The sequence below is a fragment of the Scyliorhinus torazame genome, chromosome 2 (assembly GCF_047496885.1).
Source record: "Scyliorhinus torazame isolate Kashiwa2021f chromosome 2, sScyTor2.1, whole genome shotgun sequence".
NCBI classification, from domain to species: domain Eukaryota; kingdom Metazoa; phylum Chordata; class Chondrichthyes; order Carcharhiniformes; family Scyliorhinidae; genus Scyliorhinus; species Scyliorhinus torazame.
The window spans coordinates 377,995,464-378,007,791 of record NC_092708.1 but is presented as its reverse complement, the minus strand read 5'-3'; the positions used below and the strand labels follow the sequence as shown (position 1 = coordinate 378,007,791).

The 12,328-nt window shown below is 52.6% G+C and overlaps 1 protein-coding gene across 3 annotated transcripts in view; it reads right to left on the bottom strand.

Moving 5' to 3' along the window:
• The window catches only part of abcd4 (ATP-binding cassette, sub-family D (ALD), member 4), an 80,979-nt gene that overhangs the window by 22,662 nt on the left and 45,989 nt on the right, over positions 1-12,328 (bottom strand). For all 3 annotated transcript variants that reach the window (XR_011938564.1, XM_072493461.1, XM_072493468.1), the window contains exons 10-15: positions 10,223-10,314; positions 8,584-8,676; positions 6,843-7,057; positions 5,754-5,845; positions 3,956-3,992; positions 3,800-3,849 (exon numbers count right to left, since the gene is read on the bottom strand). Coding sequence is in view for 2 of the 3 variants with exons in the window: in XM_072493461.1 (XP_072349562.1) it covers positions 3,800-3,849; positions 3,956-3,992; positions 5,754-5,845; positions 6,843-7,057; positions 8,584-8,676; positions 10,223-10,314 (579 nt within the window). In the remaining variant the exon portion in view is untranslated. The remainder of the gene's footprint in view (positions 1-3,799; positions 3,850-3,955; positions 3,993-5,753; positions 5,846-6,842; positions 7,058-8,583; positions 8,677-10,222; positions 10,315-12,328) is intronic.

The window sequence follows — 12,328 nt, the reverse complement described above, 5'->3', positions numbered from 1 at the left end:
TTAGTTCCTCAGCTATTTCCTTGTCTCCCATCACTAGATTACCAGCGTCATTTTGGAGCGGCCCAATGTCAACTTTTGCCTCCCGTTTGTTTTTAATGTATTTAAAGAAACTTTTACTATCATTCCTAATGTTACTGGCTAGCCTACCTTCATATTTGATCCTCTCTTTCCTCATTTCTCTCTTTGTTATCCTCTTGTTTGTTTTTGTAGCCTTCCCAATCTTCTGACTTCCCACTACTCTTTGCCACATTATAGGCTTTCTCTTTTGCTTTGATGCATTCCCTAACTTCCTTTGTCAGCCATGGCTGCCTAATCCCCCCTCTGATAACCTTTCTTTTCTTTGGGATGAACCTCTGTACTGTGTCCTCAATTACACCCAGAAACTCCTGCCATTGCTGTTCTACTGTCTTTTCCACTAGGCTCTGCTCCCAGTCGATTTTCGTCAGTTCCTCCCTCATGACCCTGTAGTTACCTTTATTTAACTGTAACACCTTTACATCTGATTCTACCTTCTTTCTTTCAAATTGGAGATTGAATTCGACCATATTATGATCACTGCCTCCTAAGTGCTCCCTTACTTTAAGATCTTTAATCAAGTCTGGCTCATTACATAACACTAAGTCCAGAATGGCCTGTTCCCTTGTGGGCTCCATCACAAGCTGTTCCAAAAAGCCCTCATGTAAACATTCAATGAATTCCCTTTCCTTGGGTCCACTGGCAGCATTATTTACCCAGTCCACCTGCATATTGAAGTCCCCCATGATCACTGTGACCTTGCCTTTCTGACATGCACTTTCTATTTCGTGGTGCATCTTGTGCCCCTGGTCCTGACCACTGTTAGGAGGCCTGTACATAACTCCCATTATGGTTTTTTTGCCTTTGTGGTTCCTCAACTCTACCCACACAGACTCTACATCATCCGACCCCATGTCATTTAGTGCTATTGATTTAATTTCATTCCTAATTAACAAGGCAACCCCGCCCCCTCTGCCCACCTCCCTGTCTTTTCGATAGGTTGTGAATCCCTGGATGTTTAAATGCCAGTCCTGAACCCCCTGCAACCATGTCTCTGTGATGCCTACCACATCATACCTGCCAGTCACAATCTGGGCCACAAGCTCATCTACCTTGTTCCGTACACTGCGCGCATTTAAATATAGCACCTTTAATTCTCTATTGACCGTCCCTTTTTGTTTCCTTAGTGTGGTGGACCTTGGTTTACTGAGCCTTTCCATACACGGTCATATTTTGTGGGATGGGGACTATCGTAACCTCTCCTGAGTTTTGTCTTTTCGTGCTTTTTTGTATTCCTCAGCAGCTACGCTCCCCGCTGATTACTTCACCTCTTGGTTCCCTGACTTTCCCTTCCCCCCCAATCTATAGTTTAAAGTCCTATTGACCACCCTATTTCTTCTTTTCGCCAGAACACTGGTCCCAGCTCGGTTCAGGTGGAGACCATCCCAACGGTATAGGTCCCCCCTGTCCCAAAACTGATGCCAGTGTCCCATGAAAAGGAACCCCTCTTTCCCACACCACTCTTTCAGCCACGTGTTAACTTCCCTGATTCTTGCCTCCCTATGCCAATTTGCACGTGGCTCGGGCAGTAATCTGGAGATTATGACCCTTGAGGACCTGTTTTTTTAATTTGAATCCTAGCTCTTTATAATCTCTAAACAGGTCCTCTTTCCTAGACTTGCCTATGTTGTTGGTACCGACATGGACCACAACAACTGGATCCTCCCCCTCCCTCTCCAGTATCCTTTCAAGCCGGTCAGAGATGTCCCGCGCCCTAGCACCGGGCAGGCAACATACCATGCGGGACTCTTTATCCTGCTCACAAAGGATACTATCTATCCCCCTGATAATAGAATCCCCTACAACTACAACTTGCCTATTTATTCCCTCCCCTTGAATGGCCTGCTGAACTATGGTGCCTTGGTCAGCTGACTCATCCTTCCTGCAGCCCTGTTCGCCATCCACACAGGGACCAAGTGCCTCATACCTGTTGGACAGAGTCAAGGGCTGAGGCTCCTGAGTTCCTGACTGCTGGTTCCCTTTACCTGTCTGACTTGCAGACACACCCTGCTGTCCCTGGCCACTGGCAGGATTTAAACTACTTACTCTGACAGGTGTGACTGCCTCCTGAAACACAGTGTCCAGGTAAGTCTCCCCCTCCCGGATGTGCCTCAGTGTTTGAAGCTCAGACTCCAGCTCATCAACTCTGAGCCGGAGCTCTTCGAGCAGCCAACACTTACTGCAGATGTGGTCGCTGCAGCTCGCAATGGGATCTGCCAGCTCCCACATCAAGCAGCTCAAGCACATCACCTGACCAGCCATCACTAATTAATTAATTAGTTTAATTTAAGTTTATGAGTTTAGCTGTGTTTTTAAAAAAAATTTGGGGCAGATTTGCTATCAACCACTCAGATCACAGCTTCCCTCTGATGTCACTTTTGGAAAAAAAAAACAACTGGAAAACAGGAAGTTACCGTTAGGTTTTTATACTCAGAGACTGCTCCTCCTCCTCTGAACGGCTCCCGAACTTAGGCCCGAAGAAAGAGAGAGAACAAAACAGTAGGAAAAAAGCACCTTTTCCCACTCTTCACCGAATTACCTCACTGCACCAAATTACCAAATTCTCACTCGGTCTGTATCTCTCTCACTCAGGCTGTGACTCCTTGACCTGCGCAATGCTTCTCGATTAGATTCCAGTCTGTAACTCACTCCCGAGTATCTGTTATTCTATATGTAAACCATCTGAACCACTCGATTAGATTCCAGTCTGTAACTCAATCCCGAATATCCGTTATTCTATATATAAACCAACTGAACTCCTCGATTAGATTCCAGTCTGTAACACACTCCCGAGTATCTGTTATTCTATATATAAACCATCTGAACCCCTCGATTAGATTCCAGTCTGTAACTCACTCCTGCGTTTCGAGAAACCTATAAAATTCTAACAGGACTGGACAGGGTAGATGCAGGAAGGATGTTCCCGTTGGTGGGTGTCACCAGGGGTCACAAACTGAGGATACGGGGATGATTTGGGACAGAGAGGAGGAGAAATCTCTTCACCCAAAGGGCTGCCGTTTCTGTGGAATTCATTACCACAGGAAGGAAGGGTGTCCAAAACATTGTATGGTTTCAAGAATCAGTTAGATGTAGCACTTAGGGTGAGGATATCAAAGGATACGGGGGGAAAAGTGGGATTAGGCTACTGAGTTGGATGATCAACCATGATCGTAATGAATGGTGGAGCAGGCTCGAAGGGCCGAATGGCCTCCTCCTGCTCCAATTTTTTTTTTCTCCGTTTCTAACATGAGAAGCATTGATTGACGAGGAGGCGATGATGGAATAGCGAGCACAGAGTAATGAGTGACCTTTTGCTGACATACACGGAGAGGGGTAAACATGCACGGAGAGGGGTAAACATGCACGGAGAGGGGTAAACATGCACGGAGAGGGGTAAACATGCACGGAGAGGGGTAAACATGCACGGAGAGGGGTAAACATGCACGGAGAGGGGTAAACATGCGTGCAGAGGGATAAGCATGCGTGCAGAGGGATAAGCATGCGTGCAGAGGGATAAGCATGCGTGCAGAGGGATAAGCATGCGTGCAGAGGGATAAGCATGCGTGCAGAGGGATAAGCATGCGTGCAGAGGGATAAGCATGCGTGCAGAGGGATAAGCATGCGTGCAGAGGGGTAAACATGTATGGAGAGAAGTCTATGTAAAACAGAGAATGGTGAAATCTTTGCCCTCATGTCTGCAGAAAATATGATGTTAATTACTCACCAATCCAGTCACCCTTAAGAAGCGGACGATTCTCTTGTCGTCGGCTAAGCCTGAGGGACACAATTCAATGAAGAGTCATCACCGCTGGACCAACTCCTTCAACAAACCGGTTCGCTGAATTGGGCTTGGGATTTTACATGATGTGGAAAGTGATACCTGTAATCGGGTAGATTTCCTTCAGAGGGTAAATCACCTGTTTAAAAAAAAAAAGACAAAATCATGAATATTTTTACACACTGGCTGAGGAGGAGGTCATTTCTCATGTTCCTCGCTCACCCTCATTGTCTTGGGAAAGCACCCACTCCCCCCCCCTCCCCCCCCCCCCCCCCGCCCAATGCACCCACTCTCTTTCAAAAATAACCACGCTCCTTTTTTCCCTGCCCAACCACACACTTTTCCTCGCGGCTCTCTCACTCAATCCCTCCCACTCTGGGGTTCTGTTCTTCTTTCTCCGGAGCTCCCACCCTCCCGGTCTTCCCCTGATTGGATGGGTGGGTGGGTGGCGAGATAGGGGACTGAGGGATAAGGATGAGTGTCACCGGGGCCTTTGCAGGAATGGTGAATTCCAGCACAGGCCAGTGTCTCTATGTCTGCCATCAGTTAAGGTCACTGATGTCAGTGGAAGTGGACATTAAACAAATAATTCCGGCAATGCAAAATACCTTTTCCACCCAGACAGGGGAGAATATTCAACACTATAAATATCAAATAATCTTGGACAGCTTCCATTACCCCCTACACTCCCTTCACCATCCCCCCCCCCCCCCCCCCCCCCCCCCACAGTCGTTAAATCTCCAACCCCACCCCCCTTGGGAGGCACGGTGTTGCAGTGGTTAGGCCTACTGCCACACGGGGCCCGAGGTCCCAGGTTCGATTCCGGCTCTGGGTCACTGTCCGTGTGGAGTTTGCACATTCTCCCCGTGTCTGCGTGGGTCTCACCCCCACAACCCAAAAGGTGTGCAGGGTAGGTGGATTGGCCATGCTAAATTGCCCTTTAATTGGAAAAAAAATTTGATACCCAATTTTTAAAAAACATCTCTAAACCCACCTCCCCATCTGCCCCACTCCAATTCCACTCCATTCCCAATTGCCCACCCCTCCCACTCCAATTCACCTCTGCCTCCAATCCCCACTCCACCGCCTGCCAGCCACGCTCCAATATCGTCTTTGGCCCCTCTCCCCATTTGCCCCCAAACCGCCTCCGCCAAACCGCCCCCCCGCCTCCGCCAAACCGCCCCCCCGCCTCCGCCAAACCGCCCCCCCCCGCCTCCGCCAAACCGCCCCCCCCGCCTCCGCCAAACCGCCCCCCCCGCCTCCGCCAAACCGCCCCCCCCGCCTCCGCCAAACCGCCCCCCCCGCCTCCGCCAAACCGCCCCCCCCCGCCTCCGCCAAACCGCCCCCCCCGCCTCCGCCAAACCGCCCCCGCCGCCTCCGCCAAACCGCCCCCCCCGCCTCCGCCAAACCGCCCCCCCCGCCTCCGCCAAACCGCCTCCGCCAAACCGCCTCCGCCTCCCCGCCTCCGCCAAACCGCCTCCCCGCCTCCGCCACCGCCTCCCCGCCTCCGCCAAACCGCCTCCCCGCCTCCGCCAAACCGCCTCCCCGCCTCCGCCAAACCACCTCCCCGTCTCCTCCAAACCACCTCCCCGTCTCCTCCAAACCACCTCCCCGCCTCCTCCAAACCACCTCCCCGCCTCCTCCAAACCACCTCCCCCAAATTACCTCCCCGCCTCCTCCAAATCACCTCCCCGCCTCCAGTCCAAATCTCCTTCCCTGCAACCCCTGACTCCACTCCAATCCCCAATGCCATTTACGCTCCCCATCCTCCTCCAACGCCTACCCAAACCTTCTCCTCCAACATCTACCTCCACTCCTGTCCCCCACTCCATTTCCTCTCAGCCCCCCCCATCCTCGTCCCGGCCTGCAGAGGTTTCACAACGTAACCCAAACCTTTTACCTGTTCCCGGAGGGTTCCGTCCGTGAAATACGGTTTTTGGGGCAGGAAAAGGATTCCCCGGGGGCCGAAGGGAGTCAGCATGCGGACAGACCCTACAAGTAAAGAGGACAGCATTTCAACACCTCACCGTTTCAATTCAACTGCGATGCACATGGTCCCAGAAGCAATAGCTTCAAGTAAATTTGAACAATGTGGCTGCAAGGCCAGGGTACGGTTCTCGATGCTGCTGAGTTGTTGGTATCAACAATAATATTGTGTTTGCCTGTCTTCGACTTTGCCGGGCAGAGGGTATCCCTAGTGCCGGAGGCTGCCATTCGGCCCATCCAGTCTGCACAGACATTCCAAAGAGCGCCCTACCTAGGCAACCACCTCCCCTGCCCTATCCCCGTAACCCCACTCAACCTGAACATCTTTAGACACTAAGGGGCAATTTAGCGTGGCCAATCCACCTAACCTGCACATCCCTGGTCACTAAGGGGCAATTTAGCGTGGCCAATCCACCTAACCTGCACATCCCTGGTCACTAAGGGGCAATTTAGCACGGCCAATCCACCTAACCTGCACATCCCTGGTCACTAAGGGGCAATTTAGCGTGGCCAATCCACCTAACCTGCACATCCCTGGTCACTAAGGGGCAATTTAGCACGGCCAATCCACCTAACCTGCACATTCCTGGTCACTAAGGGGCAATTTAGCATGGCCAATCCACCTAACCTGCACATCTTTGGACTGTGGGAGGAAACTCCCGGAGCACCCAGAGGAGACCCACGCAGATACAGAGCGAACTATTTGCTCCAGCGGGAAAAAACCTCTTCTGGGCTCAGACTGCTCGTGGATGATGCTCTCACGGTGAGACTTGCGAGTGCTGCTCCACAGAATGACCAGGGCACTGGTCTCTGCACAGCCACTGAGCTGCGAGGTGATAGCAGGAAAATGCTGCCGGGTAAGAGAGTGAGTATGAGAGAGAGAGAGAGACAATTCCCGGGTGGGATTTGAGACGGACATCAACACAGGATTGGCCAGGATTTTTTTGGGGGGGCGGGGGGGAAAATCACACGTTTCGCTGGTTGACTGCTGGTCAAATCTTACCATGGGTAGTCTCCCAGAGTCCGCACAGGACCCGTAACAGAGTGGTCTTCCCAGTGCCTGTGTTGCCTGTTACCAAGAGGCTGTGACCTGAGGTGATCTTCAGGGTTAGGTTCCTCACCAACAACTCCTCGGAGGATGGGGCGGTAAAGGACACCCGTTCCAGGGTAAACGCTGTGTCAGCAGATTCCGTCTCCTCTCCCGAATCCAAACTATCCCTGGAGGAGACCGCAATTTTAGTGTATGCCATCTTACTGCTCCCACCCCATACCTCGGCCTCTAGCGTGTCTTCCGAAGCAGTAAACCTCCACAGGGAAGGCGAAAACCAGACAGGCCTATGCCTATCCTTCCCCAACATTCGCAGACGGCTTCACCACTCCAGTGCGGCCGCTGAATAGCAGCGGAGGTGAAGATCTCTTTTCTCTGGTGGCTATTTTGCTTTCCCATAAAAGGAGTTTATTGAGCTCCAAACGTGTGTGGTGCCCACAGGGGTTGACGTCGATCTTGGGGAAGACCCCTTCAATCACAAAACCAAACTCATCAAGTCGTAGATTTTTATTAAACACGGAAGGCAGACATTTGGCCCACTGCATCTCTGCTCGCTCTCTCAAAGAGGCCCCTTTCCACGTACTCACTTCAATTTTTATCTCTCAAACATTTACCCACTTCCCTCTCAACAACAACATTCCTCGTCTGTCGAGGGTTTTTGGTCAGGCAATACGGCCCAGAAACTCCTGGTTCCCCAGCGTCATGTTTAGGGGGTGCCCCAATGGTGCGTTGGGCAATCCCTCTCGGAAGATCCCACGTGAGGGTTTACCCGGCAATTGCCCAGAAGGGCTAACCTCATCTGGAAAACTGCGCTGGGTAAGGAACCATCCGACAGAAGCTATTAAAGTCGCTAACTTCGGATGGTTTTACCAGTTTTACCCTGATAGCTACTCCGAAAGAGTTAGAAGGAAAATAAAACACTTGTAAGTCCAGAGTAACTATTTTTTTTTTAAAAAACAGACCCAGACTCGCTCAGGACACCCCGCACACACATGCATAACCGGGGACCCACCGCACCGCTCCCACCAACCCCCCCACACAGTTTAACCTGACTCGACCCCCCCCCCCCCAACGTACCTTTGAAACTTACCTTCTCTCTTTTAGTTGTCCCTTTGGAGATCTCCTGCACGACAGCTCGTGCCATAAAGAGGGGTCGTTTCTTACCTCTCTGCGCCCGTTATTCCATGCCCATGTGGCCTGGGGGGGGGGGGCTTCGCTGCTCATGTCTCACCCAGCCCGAGTAAGGAAGGTTGGGCGAGGGGGGGGTGGGGGCTCAGGAATCCCAATGTGGGTAAATCTGTCGAGAGTGGCAATCCGCCAGAGATCGCCACGCTGAGGGAGTTACGGGCCACATCCTCGCAGCTGTCTGACCATAACTAGTAACACTGAAAGGCAAAGGGGGAGCACATGGCTTTCTTCAGCTCAGGTGATGCCAGGAGCCAGTGTCTGTCGAGCAGGTAAGGGGCGGAGTTGTCACTGGCGCCGAGCACCCCTCCGCCCAATCTGAAACTCTGCCTTCTGCCGCTGATTTCACATTTCTACACTTCAGTTACCAACTAACGGAGCAACAGAAAGAGCACGTTCCTGATTTACTGCTGACCTCAACAAAATAACACGGGAGGGATCTGGCAAATTCTGAGCTATTTTAAGGGGGCAGTGGGAAGGGTTACCACCTTGGCTATTTGGTAAAACTTACTCTTCAAAACTCGGCAATTCCTTTTGTGGAGAGTGTTTGCTTTTCCGATGCGAGTCGGAGAGTTTCAGGATCAACTCTTGCAGCTCTCCAATTCTGGCAGCGACAGAGAATAAAGAAAAAGCCAGTGAGTATCTGTGGAACAGGAGCAGTGAAGCTGATAGCCACTATTCAACAGGATGAGCCATCACAATTCAAACTTTACACCGAGCACATTATCGAGTAGTCCATTATTGCACGGCTAAGCCTCACGGGCACATCCTCACTGCCTGGGTCAGCTATTCCTTAGTGATGGGCCCTCACCCTCGAGACTGGCCCTGCCGCCCTCACCCTCGAGACTGGCTATTTTGCACGGTCTAGACCAATGGATTCCAACCCGTGTGGCATGAAGACCCCTAAGTGTGCTGCAAAAAAAGATTCAAAATTCAATGTAATTAAACTAAAAAACTTTAAAATTTTAAAATAAATTTAGAATACCCAATTAATTTTTTCCAATTAAGGGGCAATTTTAGCGTGACCAATCCACCTACCCTGCACATCTTTGGGTTGTGGGGGCGAAACCCACGCAAACACGGGGAGAATGTGCAAACTGCACACGGACAGTGACCCAGAGCCGGGATCGAACCTGGGACCTCAGCGCTGTGAGGCAGCAATGCTAACCGCTGTGCCACCGTGCTGCCCTTTTTAAGGACGCATCTTGGGCCTCCCGCACATGCGCCGGCTGGGAAAGGGTCGGCTGGGGAGGAAGATCCGGCTGGGGAGGAAGATCCGGCTGGGGAGGAAGATCCGGCTGGGGAGGAAGATCCGGCTGGGGAGGAAGATCCGGCTGGGGAGGAAGATCCGGCTGGGGAGGAAGATCCGGCTGGGGAGGAAGATCCGGCTGGGGAGGAAGATCCGGCTGGGAAAGAGCCGCACATGCGTGGTTTAGATTTTCTATGCGAGTCAGGCCCCATGCACGTGGCCAATGGGACTTGGAGCTGAAGACAAATGGTCCCAAACGCCTGCACAAAACATGAAAATTCAAAAAGGGCACAGAAACCCTGGGAAAAGCGAGAGAGAGAGACAGGGAGAGATTAAAAAATAGGAGAGGAGACAGGGAGACTTTAAAAATGAAGTCCCCAGTAAGGGAAGAAGGCAGAGAAAATAGGAGGAGTGCCTCCAAATCGATTTATAGTGTAGAGGTGTGCCATGACGTAGAGAGGTTTACGAACCGCCGGTTTAGACCGACTCAGCTTCCCTCATTGTCTGGACTGGTCCTGCTGCCCTCACCGTCTCGACAGTCTGGGTAAAATCCAGGTTGTCCTTTACCCCCACGAGACCCAAATGCCCCCCCCCCCCCAGGTACAGCAAGTGTCAGACACGGGAAGATTACTGCGGCGGGGGAAGTTTTTATTGTGCTAATGGATTGAACATTTGGAAGTAATTGGATTTCCTCAATGCACTTGGATACATCGTCTGTCCTCATTTCCATCCCTTCCCCCAACTCCCATCCCATCCACAGCCCCCTTAGCCATTCCCCCCTCGCTCCACCCTCACCCCCATACCCATTCCCCCATCCTCTCCACCTTACCCCATCCCCTTCCTCACCCCTCCCATTCTGCCCACCCCATTCTCATTCGCTGCCCCGCTCGCGGACACCCACCTGTGTGTGTAGCCTGCGAGGTCAGACACGGTTGTCGAGAGGTCAATGAGGCGGCTGAAGCAGTTTATCAGGTAGATGGACACAAAGGCGTTCTGTCGGCAGGAGAGGGCAAAGGTCACAATGCAGGTGGCGTTGATCTGACGGCATGGTTTCAGACATCCCCTGATCGCTATTCCCTCTCCATGCCGAGGAGGGTCTCGGTGGGCCAGCAGGGTTGCCAACCCTCCAGGATTGCCCTGGAGACTCCCATCCGCAGCGAGCAAGCTGTGGGAGAAATCTCACAGGGCATTAAAACAAACTGGGCCCTTCCTTTACATTTTCTTGCAACACTGCCCTCTGCTGGTTACAGAAATGTACAGCAACAGAGGAGGAAAGAGACTGCTTGCCCAGGCACCAACTGAGGTGATAAAACCTCCCTTTGTCACGAATATGTCAGAGCAGAGTTGGCAACCCTTTCTGCCACCCACTGGATGTTCATTTGCCCGGATATCAGGAAAGGGCGACTGGCAGGAGAAAAATGAACGGACCAGCCCAGTTCTTAATTTTGCTGTTCACAGGAATTTATGAATGGACACTGCTATGTTCCCTTCCAGTCGGGGAACACTTCAGCAGTCAAGGGCATTCAGCCTCTGATCTCCGGGTAAGCGTTCTCCAAGGCGGCCTTCAGGGCGCTCGACAACGCAGAATCGCCGAGCAGAAACTTATAGCCAAGTTCCGCACACATGAGTGCGGCCTCAACCGGGACCTGGGATTCATGTCGCATTACATTCCTCCCCCACCATCTGGCCTGTGAAATCCTACCAACTGTCCTGGCTTGATACAATTCACACCTCTTTAACCTGGGGTTACCCCATCTCTGGATCTGTAAAGATTTAATCACCTGCTAATGCTCGCATTCCAAGCATTGTCTGGCATCTTTGAATCTGTCTATATATATGTTTCTGAACATACCTCTTCATTCACCTGAGGAAGGAGCAGCGCTCTGAAAGCTAGTGACATTGAAACAAACCTGTTGGACTTTAACCTGGTGTTGTAAGACTTCGGACTGTGCTCACCCCAGTCCAACGCCGGCATCTCCACATCAGAGCTCTGAATGACAGTGTTGGGCACAGCTGTGTACTGCACTGCCACCCAGTGGTGTACACTGCAAATGTCACCTCAGAGTGCTGAGTACAGAGCAGGAACATTGGGCGAAATTCTCCGGAAACGGCGCGATGTCCGACGACAGGTGCCCAAAACGGCGCAAATCAGACGGGCATCGCGCCGCCCCAAAGGTGCGGAATGCTCCGCATCTTTGGGGGCCGAGCCCCAATCTTGAGGGGCTAGGCCGGCGCCGGACAAAGTCCCGCCCCGCCAGTTGGCGGAAAAGGCCTTAGGTGCCCCGCCAGCTGGCGCGGAAATGACATCTCCGGGCGGCGCATGCGCAGGAGCGTCAGCGGCCGCTGACAGTTTCCACGCATGCGCAGTGGAGGGAGTCTCTTCTGCCTCCGCCATGGTGGAGACCGTGGCGGAGGCGGAAGGGAAAGAGTGTCCCCAGGGCACAGGCCCGCCCGCGGATCGGTGGGCCCCGATCGCAGGCCAGGCCACCGTGGGCGCCCCCCCCCCCAGGACCCCGGAGCCCGCCCGCGCCGCCTGCCGGTAAGGTAGGTGGTTTAATTTACGCCGGCGGGACAGGCATTTTAGCGGCGGGACTTCGGCCCATCAGGGCCGGAGAATCGTGCGGGGGGGCCCCGCCAACCGGCGCGGCGCGATTCCCGCCCCCGCCGAATCTCCAGTGCCGGAGACTTCGTCAACCAGCGGGGGCAGGATTCACGCCAGCCCCCGGCGATTCTCCGACCCGTCAGGGGGTGGGTTTCGACCTCTGTGACTTCATCCCATCTGCCTCATTGCAATGGAGGCAATGCTTTCTTTAATTTTTAAAATATTATTTCACAGAATGTGCATGTTGCTGGCTAGGGCCAGCATTTATTTGCCATCCCTTAGCCCCCTGGGTGGGTGAGCCTCCTTCTTGAAGTGCCATTGAATGTCAAGGGGCGATGGTTAGATTCTCGCTTGTTGGAGAAGGTCACTGCCTGGAACTTGTGCGGTGTGAAAATAATGAAGGGG